Source organism: Pongo pygmaeus, chromosome 2 (assembly GCF_028885625.2).
Source record: "Pongo pygmaeus isolate AG05252 chromosome 2, NHGRI_mPonPyg2-v2.0_pri, whole genome shotgun sequence".
Taxonomy (NCBI): Eukaryota; Metazoa; Chordata; class Mammalia; order Primates; family Hominidae; genus Pongo; species Pongo pygmaeus.
In genome coordinates this window covers 102,296,949-102,319,786 of record NC_085930.1, presented here as the reverse complement: position 1 = coordinate 102,319,786, position 22,838 = coordinate 102,296,949, and the positions used below count along the sequence as shown (strand labels likewise).

The window sequence follows — 22,838 nt, the reverse complement described above, 5'->3', positions numbered from 1 at the left end:
ACAAAGAACTTCTGGTTTTATTCCTGAAGCCACATCATATGTGATCAAGTTCTGCCTTGCAGGGACAACCAAATGCTCAATGGCCATATATTAAGATCAATATGAGCCTGATTCTTTAAGAATAATATCACTGTGCTAGGATAAACTTCTGAGGCACAGAAATAAATCTGAAACACCAGCAAAACAATTATTAGAATTTTTATAATTTTTGGTGGTTAATTTTTTAGGTTTGACTTTTTTTTTTTTTTTTTTTTTTTGAGACGGAGTCTCACTCTGTTGCCCAGGCTAGAGTCCAGTGGCATGATCTCAGCTCATCACAACCTCCGCCTCCCAGGTTCAAACAATTCTTCTGCCTCAGCCTCCCAAGTAGTTGGGACTACAGGCATGCACCACCATGCCTGGCTAATTTTTTTTTTTTATTTTTAGTAGAGATGGGGTTTCATCATATTGGCCAGGCTGGTCTCGAACTCCTGACCTCATGATCCGCCCGCCTCAGCCTCCCAAAGTGCTGGGATTACAGGTGTGAAACACCGCGCCCGGCCAGGTTTGACTTTTAAAGTACAAGAACAAAAATTTCTCAACTCAGTGCTACACACATTTGTAATACTAAATAGATGTTCCCTTTGACTTAGCTCTGCCAGCGTGTGATATTGCTAGTAGTAGTAAAGCTGCCACCAAGAAAGTCATCTTTTTTCCACCAGGAACTGTTTATGCTGGTAAACAGTTCTGTCTTCGCCAGCTCCTATACTGAAGATTTTATTAATGGTTTGGGCACACTGTCACTGAAGGCCACTGTACACACTTGAGCTTTGTGCACTGCTTAAAGAAAATGCTTTTGGCTGGGCACAGTGACTCACGCCTGTAATCCCAGCACTTTGGGAGGCCAAGGCAGGTGGATCACAACATCAGGAGATCGAGACATCCTGGTGAACGTGGTGAAACCCCATCTCTACTAAAAATACAAAGTTTAGCCAGGCATAGTGGTGGGCGCCTGTAGTCCCAGCTACTCAGGAGGCTGAGGCAGGAGAATGGCGTGAATCCAGGAGGCGGAATTTGCAGTGAGCCGAGATCGCACCACCGCACTCCAGCCTGGGCGACAGAGTGAGACTCTGTCTCAAAAAAAAAAAAAAAAAAAAGAAAATGCTTTCAAAATATGTGGGAAGGGGAACAGGAGACTGCTCTCACTGACATACTTTATTTCTAGTATCTCTGCATGTACTTGCTGCTTCACACAAACACTTCAGAAAAATTTTCTTAATATTTATGTGGCCCTGGACTATGTAATTGGATTTTAGATGACAAACACCACCAAAATTTCATTTGCATCTCACTTTCATTGAATGCCTGAGTTGCAGCATCTTCCCTGAAGCAAAAGGTTCTTTACCAGTGATGTCCTTTAACCAGCACTGGTATTCTCAAAGTATAAGTTTGGTCTCTTCTTCAGCAGGTTCTAGTAACTAACCACTGTTTTTTTCTGTAAGCAGCTATTGGTTGTTACAAATACTAAGTATGTTGGTATTTTCATCTACACAGTACAGTATCAACTTTTTTTATTCAAGCAGCCTTTTAAATCTAGACTAGCTAGTATTCTATTTTGTTTGAACATATTCTAAGCATTTGACAAGGCAGTGCCCAAATCTCTTATATGTCATGTAATTTGTCTTTGCCTGAAAAAGATTTGCTGTCTGAATTTCATGTGGAACTCTTAACAAAGGACAGATATGAACGATAAATCTAAAATGCCATGGCTTGTTTGTGTTACTGATAATCTGACTAAATCATGCTGGCCACATATGATGGGACCTGCAGAGTCACACAATCACTGACCACGTAGGAATACAGGGTGCCAGAAACGCATTCACACTTGTATTTCACTTGTCTCCTAACCTCCCTTGTGAAGTAAATGTATTATAGAAGAGGCCCTTACACCCCATTCTACAGATGAGGAAAATAAAGCTCATGAGAAGAGTCAACTTGCCTGAGGTCTCAGAACGGGTTAATAAGGGAGCTTGAAGTAGGACAGCCTTCCTGAATTTAGAATTCTAAATATAGTCAGCTCCTGATGAAAGTGCTATTCGGTAACAGTGGGAGAAATCATTTGAAGTGTTCAGTAGGATTGGTGATAAATGTTGGCTAATTATCAAAGTCTTGTGACAAGACAAAGGTCATGCTTCAATTGTGTTCATTGCTGTGTACACACTGAGCAGCAATCTAACAAGCCTGTGGGGGAAAGGGAGCAGGCCTGTTGGCTGTGGCAAGGTAAACGCTCACAGGGGTGGAAGTGTCAGACCACCTATCTAGCCAGGGCATAAAGAGGGACGATCTATAATCCATTTCAAGCCTGCAAGTTCAGTCAGCGTAGTTCATACTAAGTATACCATTTAAATGGAATTTTCACTGTAAACTGTGCTTTTAATTTGGAGTCTAATCATTAAAGAGATTTCATTTGGGACCAGGTGTGGTGGCTCACACCTGTAATCTTAGCATTTGGGGAGGACAAGGAGGGAGGATCGTTTGAGCCCAGGAGTTCAAGACTAGCTGGGCAGCATAGTGAGACCTCATCTCTACAAAAAATTAAAAAATTATCCAAGTGTGGTGCCATACACCTGTGGTCCCATCTGCATGGGAGGCTGAGGTAGGAGGATTGCTCTAGCAATCCTAGAAAGTTGAAGCTGCAGGGAGCCATGATCATGCCCCTGCATTCCAGCCTGGGTGACAGAATGAGACCCTGTTTCCAAAAAAAGATACTTCATTTGGAAGCAGACTCCTAACATTCATCCTGCACAAAATGTCATGGATGCTTGGTATTGAAATGAGAACAAAGGAAAGATGGAAGAATAATGTCATGTGATGGCTTATAATCTCCAGGCAGTGAGCTTTCAGGCCCTTGTAAGGTAAGGAGATTACCTTCACTTTTGCTCTAGTCTGAACCCCACCTGCTTTGAGAATAGCTAAGTCCCACAATGCCACTGGCTTCCCGCAGTAGCTAGTTCTTCTCTAAAGTTTTCTTCACCTTTGTATTTTCTCTCCCAGAATCCCGCCGCATCCTGCTTCCTGTGGTTCTCCATCACATTCACCTTCACCTGAGGCAGCAGAAAGAGCTGCTAATTTGCTCAGGGATTCTTGGCAGCATCTTCTCCATCGTCAAGACCAGCTCTCTGGTAGTGGCCCCACACCCACTCCACCCTGCTCAGCTCTTCCCTAGTCTTGTGTTACTTTAGCCAGAGGCAGACCAACAAAGATCACTTTGTACACTTTTCAGTCACAGATGCTTTCATCAGTGACAGAAAGGTGCCCAAGTGAATGGAGGCCTGTGTGTTCCCAGCAGGTTTCTCAGTACAATACATTCTTGCTATTTTTAAAGGTTGCACTACCATAAATCTACCCAGAAATATAGTTATCTGTAGTACCACAAAGCCCAATTCTGTGTCATGCTGTTTCCATCAATAGGTTTTAATTCTGGATTCTTGGGAGTTTTCTGAGAATGTTCAGGCATGAGCACAGGGAGGCAGACCCAGACTTGAGAGGTAGCTTGCTTATTCAGGCTCTTCTGTTAGCTTCCTGACAGCTTGATTCCACCCATATGGCGTTCCTATACTGTGCCAAATGAGGTCAGGGCATACGAGAGGTTAATGTTGCCTCCGAGGATGGTAGAATTGTGCTTTAGGGGTCAGGTTTCAACTGATATTGCTTTTACCCATTTTCTTTCCTCTTTATTTTTTCTTTTTAAAAGAAATCGGTGGTAGGAGGGGATGAACTGAGGTAGGCAAAGAGAGAAGGAAAGATATGAATTAGGCACAGGTGAGGGTAGGAATTTATTTTAGTGATACTTGTTTCATGTACTTTTGATAATAGAAGAAAGGCATATTACTTATAGAAAATTCAGAAACTATAGAAAAGCATAAGGAAAGAAATGTAGAACAAAAATGGATTTTTAAATTATACCATTTTATGAAGTTGCTAGAGAATAGAATTTCACATGCATTTAAAATGAAGGGCAGTTGCCAGGTGATAAGAATATACAAGGATAGGCTATCCACATGGAGTGGGAGAGGCACCTAAAAAAAGAGTATATTTTGTTCGAGCAGGGGACAGGGACTCAATAGGATACTCTGATGTTCAAACTTAAAGTGCCATCTGGTGACAGGGGTCTAGCTTGGCAGAGAGTGACTATGATGGTGATAATGGCCCTATTATTTGATCTTGGCTCCAGGTAAGACTTGGCAGCTCCTCTTCCCACCAGGCCTCAGAGAAGCCACACCAAGCACATAAGATCTACTCGTAGCCCAAGGTTGTATTGAGGGGTGGACAGCTTATTGCTAAAGGAAAGAGAGAAATTGAAGCAAAAAAAGAGGAGGAATGGAACACGAGTGGGAACCAGTAAAAACTTGGAGGTGACGGTTTGGTTGTGTTTGTGGGGCTAGAGTCAGTGTAATTAGTTGCTTATAACTACCCAAAGATACATCACTGAAAAGTGTTATGATCAGTTTGACAGATAGGAAAGATGACTTTGGTCCCGAGAGCGGCTCAAATTCTTCATGTGGAATGGGGCAGAGTATAGCTAAAATGGATGGATGGGTAGAGGGACAATGAAACTGAAGCTCAATGAGAGCAGAGATATTATCTCTCTTGTTCACCTCTATATATTCAGGTTCTCAAACAGTGACTGGCACATGGTAAATGTTTAGTGAATGATAAATTGATGGATGGGTGAAAGATAGACACCAGGACCAGTAATAGTATAAACATCTTAGACAAGGGGCAACAGGAATCTCTTTGTGAGATAATTAAAATCATGCTACAGAATTTGAGATGAATGTGAGAAGTCTATAATAGGATAATAGACTCTTCCTAAATTAGGAAGTGGCCCTTAGTGAGGAGACATGCTCCATTGTTTTTGTGAGGTGGCCAGAGAAAGATGCACTGAGGCTGGAGTCCTTCAAATGGACCCTGTAACATGAGCAAGAGAGCTGAGGAGCTACAAGTGGACCCAGGCATATCTAGGCAGCAGTCCCAGCTGGCAAAAATTGAGGGCACCCAAGAGGAAAACCCTGAGGAGAAAACAGCGTGCTCAGAAAGATGAGCTACTTCTGTGCATTAGTGCTATGCACTAGTGAAGGTGCTGCTGCCACACTCTGTAGTGTGAATTCGTCACCATTTCTCAAACTTTATCATTTCCGAAAGTGTCAGCAGAGTTTTGCCTTCTCCTGACTATTCTAGGGAAATCAAAGAAAACATTTAACTCAAGATCTTTGCTTCTGCCCTGTATATCAAAATTAATGTATCTGCTTGAGATTCAAAGTTGCAGGTGGTGTTGAGTTAGGGTAAGGCCCCAGCCACCATGCCTGGGCAGCAGTGGCAGTTGTGCCTCACCTCCTCTCAAAGCCATTGTCCTGGGTTCCTTGACGCTACACGTTGGTGAGACTGAGAGCTTGGTGTTGGGAATCCAGAAGACTACTGCTGATGTGGCTGACCTAGTAAGTGCTGCCAGCTGTACTTCAGCCTGGCTTGGTGCTAATGGTGTGCTCTCTTGCTGCTCGCTTCAGGAGGCAGATGTCATGGAGGAAGTAGAGATGATGGTGGAGAGCCTCCTGGACGTGCTCTTGCAGACTCTGCTCACCATCATGAGCAAATCGCACGCTCAGGAGGCGGTAAGAGGGCAGCGGTGCCCGCAGTGCACAGCCGAGATCACTGTTAGTAACTAACATCCAGGTTTTCTTGCCTTCTTTTCTAACCCGGGGCTTCTCCACAGCACTCCGCCACCCATCTTACCATCCCACCACCTTCATCTCAGCCTTCCCTCCTGCATGGTTGTCAGCATGCTGCCCTCTTCCCTTCTTGAGTCTGACTCTCCTCTCTACTCTGAAAGCTCTAGGTTCATATTCCCAGGACTCTTCTTTAGGGCAGATCTGGGGAATGTTTCTTGTCTTGTTTTCCTGCATACTTTGAGCCAAGTCATTTTCTATATTGTGGAATGAAGCCGGGCTGTATGTAAGATGTGGTAAGAGGTTGAAGGTGAAAAACAGACTATTTCTTCTAGGAACCCCCTCATACAGGTTCTCCTAAATGATGTACAGGACAGAATAATTTTCTCAGAATTGACTTCTATCTACAAATTAGTTGCTTTTGTCCATTATGTTTGTATCTAAATTTTTAGCATTTGGAAAAATGTGATGAGGTAAATTTCACTGGCATTAGTGAATAATGATTTTTCTGTGATCTAATTAGAAGAGAAACAAACTGGGAAGGCTTCTTAGGAGGGGCAGAGAGACAATACCCTGGGCCCCTCATGCACCCCAACTCCAGAGTAGACTTACTTCTCAGCCCTGAGGTGGAGACATGATAAACAGTTTTCGTGGACTCTTTCCATTGGCAGATGGGAGATTACAGTGATCTCTCTGAAGAAAATCCTCTGGAGCAAGCCAAGCTACAGCGTGCTAGGGAGAGCAGGGAGCACTCAGGGAGCAGGTATGTGTTCTGGAGCACAGGGCTTGGAAAGAGTGTCTGCTCCTTTAGGAGCCTCTGTTGAAGGCACTCTCACTGTAAGTAAAAAACATATATATATATGTACCCTGGCATTTCCTGGTAACCCAGCCTTCTAACCAACACTTACACAGTGCTTGCTGTGGGCCAGACCCTGCTTTAAGCACTTGTCCAATATTAGCTCATTTAGCAATACTAAGGAAGTGATTCATTTTATGTAGATTATAATGAGGATGATAATAACTGTAATTTATTCAGTACCTTTTTACATAATGGACTTTATTCTTAATGCTTTATGTACATTAACCCATCTGACCCTCATGACAAATTACCTATAGCTTATTATGCCCATTTTTCAGATAAAAATGAGGTTCATGAACATATATATTTTGCACACATGTATTTTTAATAATTTCAGGCCAGGCGCAGTGGCTCATGCCTGTAATCCCAGCACTTTGGGAGGCCGAGGCAGATGGATCATCTGAGGTCAGGAGTTCCAGACTAGCCTGGCCAGCATGGCGAAACCCTGTCTCTACTAAAAATACAAAAAAAAATTAGCCAGGCGTAGTGGTGGGCGCCTGTAATCCCAGCTACTCGGGAGGCTGAGGCAGGAGAATCGCTTATACCTAGGAGGTGGAGGTTGCAGTGAGCCAAGATCATGCCATTGCGCTCCAGACTGGGCGACAAGAGCGAAACTCCGTCTCAAAAAACAACAATAATAATAATTTCAGAGACCTAGAAAGGGTTTGAGAGACTAAAACCTGTTGTCACTTTCATGAGTTTATAAACATTTGAAAATTGCCCAAGTGAAGTAAATGTTCTCCCTCCCTTTTAAGGAGGCAACTAAGAGGAGGCCATGCTTGACTGCCCCCTGCCAAAAGTTGCTGTAAGATGGTTTTTAAAGTCCTTAAAGCAGGATTTTATTCCATGTATCCCAGTTGGAACTTGAAGACATTTTGAACATTGATATTTCTCCTTTAATTTCTACTTGTCTTAAAGCCCATAGCTTGTCCCCTCAAAAAGGTCAGTTTTAACTCCTCTGCCTTTCAGACAGGCATATTGATCCACTGTGTTTTGTTTGCCCGGTCCAGTAACCCTGTGCAAATTCTAGGAGGTGCCAAAGAAGTCCTGGTAGAAGGGCTGCTCTAGCCCTGCAGGATCGGCAGAGTCCAAATTCTATCCAGAGAGGGTTAAGCTCTCCCCTGTTCCAAGTATCCTCTATAGACTTCAGTACAGTGCCTTGGCAGCAAAGGACTATTTAGCTAAAACTTTCCTAGGAAAAAAAGGGAGAATATTTGTCTCACTTTGCAGTACTACTTTATTATAGTTTGAGGATTTTCAATAGCCCCATGCTGCAGAGGGTTTATTTCCCCCCAATCCCTCCAGGCTTTCCTTAGCAGAAAGAAAGCTTTAGAGGGCTAGATTTGTCATCTTCCTTCCATGATCATTGGGGCCATCTCAGACCCTCCCTTCTCTCCTTGCCCTCTATGGATTGGGGGAACACAGCCCTTGCAACTGGCCATGCTAAGTGTTTTTTTGGGTTGGTCCCTAGGGCGAGTATGTGTCCTGCCTTCTCTCACTGCTCCGCCAGATGTGTGACACCCATTTCCAGCACCTCCTGGACAACTTCCAGAGCAAAGATGAACTCAAGGTAGGTAGTAGAACACCTTTCCTCTGGGAGAGGAAGTGTGCAGCCAGCACTCCCCAGGGGCTTTTTCCCTGTCATGGGGATGAATGCAAGTGACTAGCATTGCCACGGGTGTAGGATTCACCAGCCCTACTTTACAGCTGAGTGTTGGCCTCCAGAAGCAGAAAGCCAGCAGTGTCCCCACACAACTGGACCCTGGTAACACTGCCAAGTTTTCCTTGACTATTAGTGGCCCTGTGATCATGTGCCTCTATTAGAGGCTACTCTGTCCCACACTGGTTGTCAGACAACCAGGACTCCTTCCTTTCTCAGTAACTTGGCAGTTATCCTTATATTTTGTACCTGCAAATTAGGATTTGCTGTTTTAATACCTTTAATAATAATGATGATGTCAATTTCTTTCATTTAAATATATTTGTGGAAGATAACTTTAGAGAGCAAGGGTGTGCACTGCTCATTTGCTGCCACACTCTGGGTCTGGAGCACTGAGGGGCTTATTTTTATCACAGATTGTGATACATAATTTAAAAAGCCAAAGCGTACTACAAAGTTCATAATATAAAACACCTGTAGTCCTAGCTACTCTTGAGGCTAAAGTGAGAGGATCGATTGAGCCCAGAAATAATTTTTTTAAAAAATACAGTGGTTTCCTTGCTCAGCCTGACTCATGTCCAGTCCCTACTCCACAAAGGCAGCCACTTTCAATTCTTTCGCTATTCTTCAGGAAGCTTCTACTACTGTTTTTAGCTATTGTTAGTTATTATCTATTTTCCTCTTTCTATGGAAAATGAAGATGATTCTACAGAATCATTCCTCTCTCACACACACATCCTTCCTCCCATTCTCCCAATGTAGTTTTCGTATATTTTTGTTTGCATTGATTATATTGTTTATCTTTTCTTTATTACAGCTAAATAAGTACTGTGGTGAGCCAAGACTGTCCTGGGATTATATTTCTTTTCTTGTAGAACAGTGATGTCCAGTCTTTTGGCTTCCCTGGGCCACATTGGAAGAAGAATTGTCTTGGGCCACACATTAAATACACTAACACTAACGATAGCTGATGAGCTAAAAAATAAATAAATACATATATATATATCTCAATATTTTAAGGAAGTTTACAAATCTGTGTTGGGCCACATTCAAAGCCATCATGGGCTGCATATGGCCCATGGGCCGTGGGTTAGACAAGCTTGTTGTCGAACTTATTGTTTTTATAAAAATTAATTGCCTCTTTTTTTTATTTGCCTATGCTTTGTTTTGTTTTGGTCATCAAATCTGGTGAGGATTTCCCACTCTTGCTGTCATCTTTCTAATACATCTCTTCTTCCAGCTGGCCTTATGGTCAAATCTATCAGATGTCAGGTCACTTTTTTTTCCTAGAGATTTGCTCCCCCACTGCTTTTATTTGTTTCAGTCACTCTTTTGTGTTGGAGACTCTCCTCCTACAGACTTTCCTGTAGACTCCTGGATGATAGTGTGTATCTAAAAGTGAAGTCCTTTAGTGCTGATTACAAACTCTATGTATAGGCAGGGCTCTCTCTAGCAGGCTTCCCTGTAGATGGCCAAAGAGATCTGCCCTTTTGGTCAGAGCATTCCCTAATTCCTGTGTCTGGAGGACTTGGACTTCTTCATTCCCCAGAGAGGAGTCTTCCACTTCTCCTGTGTTGGGCACAGCAGTTCGATGTCGCAAAAGATCTACACTGAGACAAAGGATTCCTCAGCAAGGCTAGTTTACTTTCTGCAGAAAGAGTGCACTCGCCAGCAGTCCAGCCACAAGAGCACACACAAACAAAGGAGACAGGGTCATTTATAACCTGACACATTCACCCTACTGCTGTGTCTGGTTTCCATTGGCTGGAACGGGACCTCACATTCTATACCCGACCCAATTGGCTAGCAACTTAGAACTTCCCAAAAGAGGCAAAGGCAGGGGAGAACAAAGGAAGAGAGGAAGTAACTTGTGGAATGCTGAGAGAGGCACAAACACTTCCAAATAAGGGAGAGGAATAGGCTGTGTCCTAATTAAGCTATAATTATACCATAAAATTCATACTTTTAAAGTGTACAATTTAATGCTTCTGATTATATCCATCTTAAAAAGACTCATCACAAATGGTGACATCAAGTTAATAATTTAAGATTTCCAACCAGGCGCAGTGGATCTCACCTGTAATCCCAACACTTTGGGAGGCTGAGGCAGGCGGAGGTAGATCACCTGAGGTCAGGAGATTGAGACCAGCCTGACCTGACCAACATAGAGAAACCCTGTCTCTACTAAAAATACAAAATTATACGGGTATGGTGGTATAATGATACAAGTGGTAGCCTGTAATCCCAGCTACTCGGGAGGCTGAGGCAGGAGAACCGCCTGAACCTGGGAGGTGGAGGTTGCGGTGAGCCAAGATTGCGCCATTGCACTCCAGCCTGGGCAACAAGAGCGAAACTCTGTCTCGAAAAAAAAGAAAAGAAAAGAAAAGAAAAGAAAAAAGAAAAAAAACTTCCCACAAAGAAAAGCCCAGGACCAGATGCCTTAATTGGTGAATTCTACCAAATTTTTAAATAAGAATTAATATCAATCCTTTGCAAACTATCCCAAAAAGCAGAAGAGGACAGAACATTTACCTACTCATTTTATGAGGTCAGTAATAAATACTGTGATAAGAAACCTGGACAAAGACATCACAAGAAAAGCAAACTACAAACCAATACCCCTTATGAATATAAACACAAAAATCTCCAGCAAAATACTAGCAAACTGAATCCACCAACATAGTAAAAGAATTATATAACATGATCAGGTAGGATTTATCCCAGAAATGCAAGGTTGACTTAACGTGTGAAAATTGTCAAGGAATGACGTGAGCCACACAGAAAAATATGAAGTTCCTGACTTTCCCTCTACCCACAGACACCAAATAAACATCTATTCATTAATCACTTCCCTCTGAGAGAAAGAGACCCATTGAAAGATCCTTACCCGCCAGGCAACTGAGGAAACATCCACATTGAATGGGTAGGAAAAGCTGAGAGGCACACTCAGGCACAGACCCCACCCCTGGCACTGCACCATAAAATCAGGAAAGGAATCCTTAACATTTACTTGCTCCCTGTGGAGAGGAGGGTTTGGACCTCACATATACCACCCTAATTCTAAGATTTGCCATGGTTTGGCTCCTCATTCACCAACTCTGGGAGGGGAGGAAATTTGACACATGTAGGTATCTCTAGATCACAGGGAAAAAGCAGCAATTTTATATGGGCACACAAGGACTTCCAGGGCTTTATCCTCTAGAAGCAGTGCAGAGAAAGGCTCCAAAAATGCAGCTCCATGTGTCTCTCAGGAACAGACAAACTCTTTCTGTGGACATGTGGCAGTCTGGCTTCTTACTGACTTAGACTGGGGAGTTAAAGAAGCAGACAAGTAGTAGCTTGCTACTAGCCTGAGCAGCAGATTGGCACTTCCTGAGCCTCCTCCCCCAGCTCACCTTAGTGATAATTTCAGACAAACTCCTCTCCTGGAAGGAGTTTGTCCACACATTGAGCATCCCAGCTTTTATAGCTTCTACCCAAGGGACTGCATCCTAAACCTCCCCGTTCTAGGAACAAAGGGGACTGGCATACGTGTGTCCGTAGACTACATGAAAAAGGTCGTGGTTTCGTATGGGCATGCAAGCACTTCTGGGGCTTTATCCTCCTGAAACAGTGCAGAGAAGGGGCTTAAAAACACAGTTCCTCTGTTTCTCCCTGGAAGGGGTGTATGACTACTTGGTGGTCTGGCTTCTAACACACTTACATTTGTGAGTTAAAGGGACAGGCAAGTATTGGCCCACCAGTAGCCTGAGAAGCAGATTGGTACTTCGCAGGCCTTCACCCCTAGCTCATCCCAGGAACAACTGCAGGCCTATTAATCCCTCCTGGAAAGAATTGTCCATATATTGAGTGCTCCAACTTTTACAGCTTCTACCCGAAGGACTGCATCCTAAACCTCCTAGCATTGGGAGCAAGGGAAGCTGCATATATATGAGTCTGTCTAGACCTCAGGAAAAAAAAATTGCAGTTTTATATGAACACATAAATACTTCCAGGGTCTTCATCTGCCAGGATCAGTGCAGAAAAGTGGCTTTAAAAACTCACCTCCCTGTTTCTCCCTGGAAGGGGTTTATGCCATGCATCAAGTACCCCAACTTTTATAGTTACCTCCCGAAGGACTCCATCCTAAACCTCTTAGTTCTAGGAGCAGAAAGAACTAGGCATTTATTAATCTCCCTAGATCACAGAACAAAGAGATGGTTTTAAATGGGCACACAAACACTTCCAGGAGCTCATACCCCTTTGGAGCAGTGCAGAAAAGGGGCAGGAACATGCAGCTCCGATTTTTCTCTTTAGAAGGGTCTCATGGCACATAATTCCAGTGGCTGCTTTATGGCTTGGCTTATATTGAACTTGTTTCAGGGAGCTAATGGAGCAAACAAACAATAACCATTTAGCAGCCTGAGCCAGAGCTCAGCACTTCATGAGCCTTTCCTTTGGCTCACCGCAGTGATAAGTTCAAGTGTACCCATTCTTCCTGGAAGGCATTTGGCCACACATTAAGTGCCACAACTTCTATAGCTCCCACCCCAGAGACTATCTCCTTAATAACCTAATCCTGGGAAAATGGGGCTTTGCATTCCTGAGTGGCCCTAGATCACAGAAAGCCAAGAGGTAGACATACAACGTTTGCAACAGATCCTCTTCCCCAGCTTAGTGCAGCGACAGTGGGATATAAATGCCCATGTTCAGCTTTACCATGAAGATACAATGAACTGGAGCATGCATCCAACACTTTAACATTTGCAGCTACATAACAAGAGTCTGGCTCCTAAGTTATCAGTTTCAGAGTATGGAGAGGACATGGCACATCCTAAGCTCCAGGACGCCACCCAAAACAGAGACAGCAGTCTGGACAAACACAAAGATTTGAGAGGCATCTTAGAATTTCTGGATGGATGGATTGGTGAGATCCTTCTACACAAGGTCAATCTGACAAGACTGGGATAAATAATTGTCTTATCTCATATGCAAAAATGAACCACAGAGCATCAAGGAAAATAAACAGGAGTATATTTCAAACAAAAGAATAAGATAAATCTCCAGAAACCAGCCCAAGTGAAGTGTAGATATGTGATCATCCAACAGGGAATTCAAAATAATGTTCATAAAGATGCTCACTGAGGTCAGGAGAGCAATGAAAGAATAAACTGAGAATTTCAACAAAGAAACAGAAAGTATACATAAGTACCAAACAAATCATAGAGCTGAAGAATACTCTAAACTGAAAATTTCAATAAAAGGATTCAGCAGCAGACTAGATCAAGCAGAAGAAAGGATTAGTGAAATCAAAAACAGGTCACTGAAAATTATATAATCTGAGGAACAAAAAAGAAATTTTAAAAAGAGGGTAAGGCTGGGTGCGGTGCCTCACACCTGTAATCCCAGCACTTTGGGAGGCCAAGGTGGGCAGATCACGAGGTCAGGAGTTTGAGACCTATCTGGCCAACATAGCAAAACCCCGTCTCTACTAAAAATTAAAAAAATTAGCTGGGCGTGGTGGTGGGTGCCTGTAATCCCAGCTACTTAGGAGGCTGAGGCAGGAGAATCGCTTGAACCCAGGAGGCAGAGGTTGCAGTGAGCCAAGATCATGCCATTGCACTCCAGCCCAGGCAACAGTGCATGACTCCATCTCAAATGAAAAAAGAGTTTAGTTTGGAAGTTCTAGCCAAAGCAATCAGGCAAGAGAAAGAAAACGCATCCAAATGGGAAGAGAGGAAGTCAAACTATCTCTGTTTACAGATGTTATAATTCTATACCTAGGAAACCCCCATAACCTCTCCCCAAAAGTTCCTAGATCTGATAAACAACTTCAGCAAAGTTTCAGGATACAAAAATCGATGTAAAAAATCAGTAGCATTTTTATACACCAAAAACATTCAAGCTGAGCCAAATCAAGAATGTAATTCCATTCACAATAGCCACAAAAAGAATAAAGTATCTAGGAATAAAACTAACCAGAGAGGTAAAAGATCTCTACAAGGAGAATTACAAAACTGCTAAAATAAATCAGAGATTACACAAACAAATGGAAAAACATTCCATGTTCATGGCTAGGAAGAATGAAGAATCAATATTGTTAAAATGACCATACAACTCAAAGCAATTTACAGATTCATTGCTATTCCTATTAAATTACCAATGACATTTCTCACAGAATTAAAAAAAAAAACTTTTTTTAATTGATATGGAATAAAAAAAAACCTGAATAGCCAAAGCAGTCCTAAGCAAAAAGAACAAAGCTGGAGGCATGACATTACCTGACTTCAAACTATACTACAAGGCTACAGTAACCAAAACAGCATGGTACGGATACAAAAAACAGACACATAGACCAAAGGAACAGAATACAGAGCCCAGAAATAAAGCTTCATACCTACAACAATCTCATTTACAACAAAGTTGACAAAAACAAGCAATGGGGAAAAGACTCGCTATTCAATAAATGGTGCTGGGATAACTGGCTAGCCATATGCAGATTGAAACTGGACCCCTTCCTCACACCATATACAAAATTAACTCAAGATGGATTAAAGACTTAAATGTAAAACCTAAAATTATAAAAACTCTGGAAGATTTTCAAATAACTTAAAAAAGAGCTACCTGGACATAGGCCCTGACAAAGATTTCATGACAAAGACACCAAAAGCAATTTGCAACAAAAGCAAAAATTGATGAATGTGATCTAATTAAAGAGCTTCTGCACAGAAAAACTCTCAACAGAATAAACAGGCAAGCCACAGAATGGGAGAAAATATTTGCAAACTATGCATCTGACAAAGGTCTGATAACCAGAATCTGTAAGGAACTTAAATTCACAAGCAAAAAAACAACTCTGTTAAAAAGTGGGCAAAAGACATGAAGAGACACTTTTCAAAAGAGGACATACAGCAAACAAGCACATGAAAAAATGTTCAATATCACTAATCACTGGAGAAATACAAATGAAAACCACAGCAAGATACTATCTGAGACCACTCAGAATAGCTGTTATTAAAGTCAAAAAAATATCGGGAGGCTGAGGCAGCAAGATCACTTGAGCCCAGGAATTCAAGACCAGCCTGGGCAACATAGCAAGACCCCATCTTGACAAAAAAAAAAAAAAAAATTACCCAGACATGGTGACATGTGCCTGTGGTCCAAGCTATTTGGGAGGCTGAGGTAAAAAGATCGCTTGGGCCCAGGAAATCAAGGCTGCAGTGAGCTGATTGTACCACAGTTCTCCCACCTGGGTGACAGGACAAGACCCTGTCTCAAAATAGTAAAAATTAAAATTAAAAAATTAAAAGTCAAAAAATAACAAATGCTAGTGAGGTTGCAGAGAAGAGAGAACACTTATACACTGCTGGTGGGAATGTAAATTAGTCCAGCCATTATGGAAAGCAGTTTTGTGATTTCTCAACTTAAAAAAGAACTACCATTCAACCCAGCAATCCCATTACTGGATATATACCCAAAGGAAAATAAATAATTCTACCATAAAGACACATGCACATGTATGTGTTCATCACAGAACTATTCACAATAGCAAAGACATGGAATCAACCTAAATGCCCATCAGTGGTAGACTAGATAAAGAAAGTGTGGTACATATACACGTTGGGATACCACACAGCCATTTTAAAAGAATGAGATCATGTCCTTTGCAGCAACATGGATGGGGCTGGAGGCCATTGTCCTAAGTGAACTAACACAGAAAACCAAATACCACATGTTCTCTCTTGTAAGTGGAAGCTAAACATTGAGTACTCATGGACATAAGAAGAGAACAACAGGCAGCCTCAGTGGCTCATGCCTGTAATCCCAGCACTTTGGGAGGCTGATGCAAGGGGATCATTTGTGGTCAGGAGTTCGAGACCAGCCTGGTCAACATGGTGAAACACCGTCTCTACTAAAAATACAAAAATGAGTCGGGCATGGTGGCACATGCCTGTAATCGCAGCTACTCAGGAGGCTGAGGCAGGAGAATCACTTGAACCTAGGAGGCAGAGGTTGCAGTGAGCCAAGATCGTAGCACTGCCCTCTAGCCTAGGTGACAAAGTGAGACTCCGTCTCAAAAAAAAAAAAAAAAAAATTAAGAGAACAACAGACATCAGGGCCTATCTAACAGTGGAGGGTGGGAGGAGGGTGAGGATAAAAAAACTACCTATCAGGTACTATGCTTATTGCTGGGGCCATATAATAATCTGGACACCAAACCTCCATGATGCTCAATTTACCTATATAACAAACCTGCACATGTACCCCTGAACCTAAAATAAAATAAAGAAAAAAGTTAACATAAAGACTTTTAAATACCTTTTACTCAGAGTAACAAGTGACAAAAACTCACTTAGAATGAGGGAGTAAATAACTAATGGCCTAGTTTTCCTGAAAATGAGTTTGAAAGAAAAGGAGCAGAGGAAATGGTCCTGAAGAAAGAAACTGAGAGCACGAAAGGCTGACTTCCTTGATAGCAGTATGCTTGTCTGACTGCAGGTAAAGACTACTCATAAGCCAACAGATTTTATTTTTTATTTCCTAAGCTGAAACAACCTAGCCTAGGAGAGGTGTTTGTGTGTGTGTGTGTGTGTGTGTGTGTGTACGTGCACATGTGTGTGTATTTAAAGTAAATGGGTGGAGGAAGTAAAGAGACAGAGGAAGGGGAGTAGCCTGGAGGAAGAGAGATGAGAGACTTGAGTGTAAATGACTTAGGACAGGAGTGACAAAATAGAGAAACAGCTCTAGGTTATTTAAAAAAAGAACGTATATACCATGGAATTCTACACAGCCATAAAAAAGAATGAGATTATGTTTTTTGCAGCAACATGGATGGGGCTAGAGGCCATTATCCTAAGCAAACTAATGCAGGAACAGCAAACCAAATGCTGCATGTTCTCACTTATAAGTGGGAGCTATACATGGACACAAAGAAGGGAACCACAGATACTAGGGCCTATTTGAAGGTGGAGGGTAGGAGGAGGGGAATTAAAGTATAGAGTTATGCAATCAAAGTTGTTATCAGCCTAAAATGCTATTAGTATAAGATGTTTTATGTAAGCCACTGAGTAACTACTAAGCAAAAGCCTGCAATTAATATACAAAAGATAAAAGAATCAAAGCATACCACTAGACAGCCATCCAGCCACAAAGGAAGAAAGCAATACAGGAAGAAAAGAACAAAGGATCTACAAACAAACAACCAGAAAACAATTAAAACAGCACTAGTAAATAAGTCCTTGCCTATTGGTAATTACTTTGAATGTAAATAGATTAAATTCTCCAATCAAAAGATGTAGAGTTCCTTAATGGATTTTTTTTTAAAGGCCCAACTATATGCTGCCTACAGTAGCCTCACTTCACCTTAAAGGACATTCATACACTGAAAGTGAAGGGATGAAAAAAGAAACTACCATCAGAGTGAACAGGCAACCTACAGAATGGGAGAACATTTTTGCAATGTACTCATCTGACAAAGGGCTAATATCCAGAATCTACAAAGAACTCAAACAAATTTACAAGAAAAAACAACCCTATCAAAAAGTGGGTGAAGGATATGAACAGACACTTCTCAAAAGAAGACATTTATGCAGCCAACAGACACATGAAAAAATGCTCATCATCACTCGCCATCAGAGAAATGCAAATCAAAACCACAATGAGATATCATCTCACACCAGTTAGAATGGCAATCATTAAAAAGTCAGGAAACAACAGGTGCTGGAGAGGATGTGGAGAAATAGGAACACTTTTACACTGTTGGTGGGACTGTAAACTAGTTCAACCATTGTGGAAGACAGTGTGGCAATTCTTCAGGGATCTAGAAATGGAAATACCATTTGACCCAGCCATCCCATTACTGGGTATATACCCAAAGGAATATAAATCATGCTGCTATAAAGGCATATGCACATGTATGTTTATTGCGGCACTACTCACAATAGCAAAGACTTGGAACCAACCCAAATGTCCAACAATGATAGACTGGATTAAGAAAATGTGGCACATGTACACCATGGAATACTATGCAGCCATAAAAAATGATGAGTTCATGTCCTTTGTAGGGACATGGATGAAGCTGGAAACCATCATTCTCAGCAAACTATTGCAAGGACAAAAATCCAAACACCACATGTTCTCACTCATAGGTGGGAATTGAACAATGAGAACACTTGGACACAGGAAGGGGAACATCACACTCTGGGGCCTGTTGTGGGGTTGGGGGAGAGGGGAGGGATAGCATTAGGAGATATACCTAATGTAAATGACTAGTTACTGGGTGCAGCACACCAACATGGCACATGTATACATATGTAACAAACCTGCACATTGTGCACATGTACCCTAGAACTTAAAGTATAATATATATATAAAAGAAAAAAGACATTTCATGCAAATGGAAACAAAAAGAGCAGGGGTAGCTATACTATTTCAGACAAAGTTGACTTTAGGTCAAAAATTATAAAAAGAGACAGTGGGCTGGGCACGGTGGCTCATGCCTGTAATCCCAGCACTGTGGGAGGCCAAGGTAGGTGGATCACAAGGTCAGGAGTTCAAGACCAGCCTGGCCAAGATGTGAAACCCTGTCTCTACTAAAAATACAAAAATTAGCCAGGCGTGGCGGTGGACACCTGTAATCCCAGGTACTTGGGAGGCTGAGGCAGAGAATTGCCTGAACCCGGGAGGTGGAGGTTGCAGTGAGCCAAGATCGTGCCACTGCACTCCAGCCTGGGTGACGAGTGAAACTCTATCTCAAAAATAAAAATAACAAAAATAATAAATATCTAGGGATAAAAATGGAAACAAATCTTACAGAATGCAGTAAAAGCAGCTCTGGGAGGGAAGTTTATAGCAATAAATGCCTACATCAAATAAGAAGCAAGATCTCAAATAAACAACCCAATGTCACACCTCAAGAAACTAGTAAAATAAGAAAAAACTAACCCCAAAGTTAACAGAAGGAAAGAAATAAGAAATATCAGAGTAGAAGTAAATGAAATGGACACTAAAAAAAGAAAAAGAAAAGAAAAATCAACTAAACAAGTTTATTTTCTGAAAAGCAAAACAAAATTGACAGTTTTAGCTAGACTAGAAGAAGAGAGAAGAGTCAAGTCAGAAATGAAAGAGAAGACGTTACAACTGATAACAGAAATATAAAGGATCATAAGAGACTGCTACAAATAATTATATGCCAGCAGATTGGACAACCTAGGAGAAAATGATAAATTCCTAGAAACGTGTATCTACTAAGACTTAATCATGAAGAGATTGGAAATCTGAACAGACTAATAACTAGTAAAGAACTTGAATCAGTAATTAAGAGGCTCCCATCAAAGAAAAGCCCAGGACTAGATGGCTTCACAGTTGAATTCTGCCAAACATTTACAGACAAACTAATAATAATCCTTCCCAAACTTTTCTTAAAAATTGAAGAGGTGGGAATATTTTCAAACTCATTTCATGGGGCTAGCATTACCCTGATACTAAAGCCAGACAAAGACAAGCAAAGAAAAGCAAGCTATAGGTCAGTAACATGGATTAATATGATGCAAAAGTCCTCAACAAAAGACTTGCAAACTATATTCAACAGTACATTAAAAGGATTATTCACCATGATCAAGTGGGATTTATCACTGGAATACAAGATTGGTTCAACATACTCAAATCAATAAATGTGATTCACCATAATTAACAGAATGAAGGAGAAAAAACATGATCATCTCAATAAATGCAGGCAAAGCATATAAAAAATTGTTCATTTCTTGATTTTAAAATTCCCAGCAAATTACATGTAGAAAGAATGTTCTTCAAAACAATAAATATCATATATGATAAGCCCATAGTTAACTTCACACTCAGCAGTGAAAAACTGAAAGCATTTTTTTTTAAGATCAGGAACAAGACAGGGATGCCCACTCTGACTACTACTGTTCAACACAATACTAAATACTTCTGTAATAAATACTTCTGTCCTAGCCAGAGCAGTTAGGCAAGAGAAAGAAAAGGCATCCAAATAGGAAATGATGGAGTAGAATTGTCTCTGTTCGCCAATGACATGGTCATATGTATAGAAAATTTCAAAGACTCTACAAAAAAAACCTGTTAGAACTGAAAAACAGATTCAGTAAAGTTGCAGGAAACAACACCTAATTAGTTGTGTTTCTATACAATAACAACAAACTGTCTAAAAAAGAGATTATGAAAACAAGCCAGGTGTGGTGGCTCACACTTGTAGTACCAGCTCTTTGGGACGCTGAGATGGGAGGATCACTTGAGCCCAGGAGTTTGAGACCAGCCTGGGCAACATAGTGAGACCTCCTCTCTACAAAAATAAAGAAGTTACGAAAATCATCCTGTTTACAATAGTATTTTTAAAAAACAAAATACTTAGGAGTTAAAAATTTTTTTTTCTTGAGACAGGGCCTCCCTCTGTCTCCCAGACTGGAGTGCAGTGGTATAATCTTGGCTCAGTGCAACCTCCACCTCCCAGGTTATAGAGATTCTCCCACCTCAGCCTCCTGAGTAGCTGGGTTTACAGGTGCATGCCACCACGCCCAGCTCATTTTTTTGTATTTTTTGGTAGAGATGGGGTTTTACCATGTTGGCCAGGTTTCAGGGGTACATTTAACCAAGGAAATTAAAGATCTACATGTATACTGACAACTATAAAATATTGATTAAGGAAATTAAAGATTACGCAAATAAATGGACAGATATCTCATGTTTATGGATTGGAAGGATTAATATTGTTAAGATGTTTATACTCCCTAAAGCAATCTACAGATTCAATGCAATCTCTATCAAAATTCCAATGTCATTCCTCACAGAAATAGAAAAAAACAATCCTAAAATGTGTATGGAATCAAAAAAGACCCCAAATAGCCAAAGCAACCTTGACCAAAAAGAACAAAGCTGGAGGCATCACCCTACCATATTTCAAAGCATATTACAAAACTATAGTGATCAAAACACCATGGTATTGGCATAAAAACAGACACATTGACCAATAGAATAGGATAGTGAGCCCAGAAATAAACCCACACATCTACCATTAATTGATTTTTGACAAAGATGCCAAGAACACACAATGAAAAAAGGAGAGTCTCATCAATAAGTGATGTTAGGAAAATTGGATAAACCACATATAAAAGAATGAAAGTAGACCTTTATCTCATCCCCCTATACAAGAATCAACTGAAAATGGATTGAAGACCTGAAATGATAAAGCTACTAGAAGAAAACATAGGGGAAAACCTATGACATTGATCTAGGCAGAGATTTCTTGGGTATGATCCCTAAAGCACTGGCAATGAAAATAAAAATAGAAAATGGGATTGCATCAAACTAAAAAGCTTCTCCACAGTGAAGAAAACAATAGAATGAAGAGAACACCTACAGATTGGGAGAAAATATTTGCAAATTACATGTCAGATAAGGGACTAATATCCAAAATATACAAGGAACCTCAAGCTACTCAATAACAAGACTACAAATAACCCTATTTTTAAAATGGGCAAAGGACTTGAGTAGACATTTCTTAAAAAAAGACATCAGATATATGAAAAAATGCTCAGCATTTCTAGTCATCAGAAAACACAAAGTAAAACCACAGTGAGATATCACGTCACATTTGTTAGATAAGCTATAATCAAAAAGATGAAAGATAACTGTTGGTGAGGATATGGAGAAAAGGGAACTCTTGTACACTGTTAGTGATATCATAAATACAGCCATTTTGGAAAACAGTATGAAGTTTTCTCAAACTAAAAATAGAATTACCATATAATCCAACAATTCCACTTCTGGGTATATACCCAAAGGAATTAAAATCAGTATGTCAAAGAGATATGTACACTCCCATGTTCATTGCAGTGTTACTCAGAATAGCAGAGACATGGAAAAAACCTAGGTGTCTATCAGCAGATGAATAGATGTTTAACATGTGGTATATATACACAGGCAATACTATTCAGCCTTAAAAGAAGTAGGAAATTTTGTCATTTCCAGCAACATGGATGAACCTGGAGGACATTATGTTAAGTGAAGTAAACCAGGCACAGACAAATATGATCTCACTTATGTGTAGAATCTAAAAAAATTGAACTTGAGGCTGGGCGCGGTAGCTCACGCCTGTAATCCCAGCACTTTGGGAGGCCAAGGCAGGTGGATCACGAGGTCAGGAGATCGAGCCCATACTGGCTAACATGGTGAAACCCAGTCTCTACTAAAAATACAAAAAATTAGCCAGGCGTGGTGGCAGGTGCCTGTAGTCCCAGCTACTCGGGAGGCTGAGGCAGGAAGATGGCGTGAACCCAGGAGGCGGAGCTTGCAGTGAGCCAAGATCGCACCACTGCACTCCAGCCTGGGCGACAGAGAGAGACTCTATCTAAAAAAAAAAAAAAAAATTGAACTCGAAAAGTACGTAGTAGAATGATGGTTACCAGAGGCTAGGGGTGGGAGCAGTAGACAGAGAAAGGGGAGACGTTGGTCAGTGGGTGCAAAGTTTCAGTTCAGGTGTTCTGTTGCACAGCATGGTGACAATAGTTAATAATGGAGTGTATATTTCAAAATAGCTAAAACAGTATTTTCAGTGTTCTCACCACAAAAAAATGATAAATATCTGAGGTGATGAATA

The 22,838-nt window shown here is 41.1% G+C and overlaps 1 protein-coding gene across 10 annotated transcripts in view; it reads left to right on the top strand.

The window, feature by feature from the left end:
- The window catches only part of DOCK3 (dedicator of cytokinesis 3), a 739,703-nt gene that overhangs the window by 625,478 nt on the left and 91,387 nt on the right, over positions 1 to 22,838 (top strand). For 9 of the 10 annotated variants that reach the window (XM_054483639.1, XM_054483638.2, XM_054483642.2 and 6 more), the window contains exons 25-27: positions 3,034 to 3,161; positions 5,547 to 5,693; positions 8,036 to 8,134. In XM_054483639.1, coding sequence (XP_054339614.1) covers positions 3,034 to 3,161; positions 5,547 to 5,693; positions 8,036 to 8,134 — 374 coding nt within the window. The remainder of the gene's footprint in view (positions 1 to 3,033; positions 3,162 to 5,546; positions 5,694 to 8,035; positions 8,135 to 22,838) is intronic. The other variant, XM_054483636.2, reaches the window with a different exon arrangement.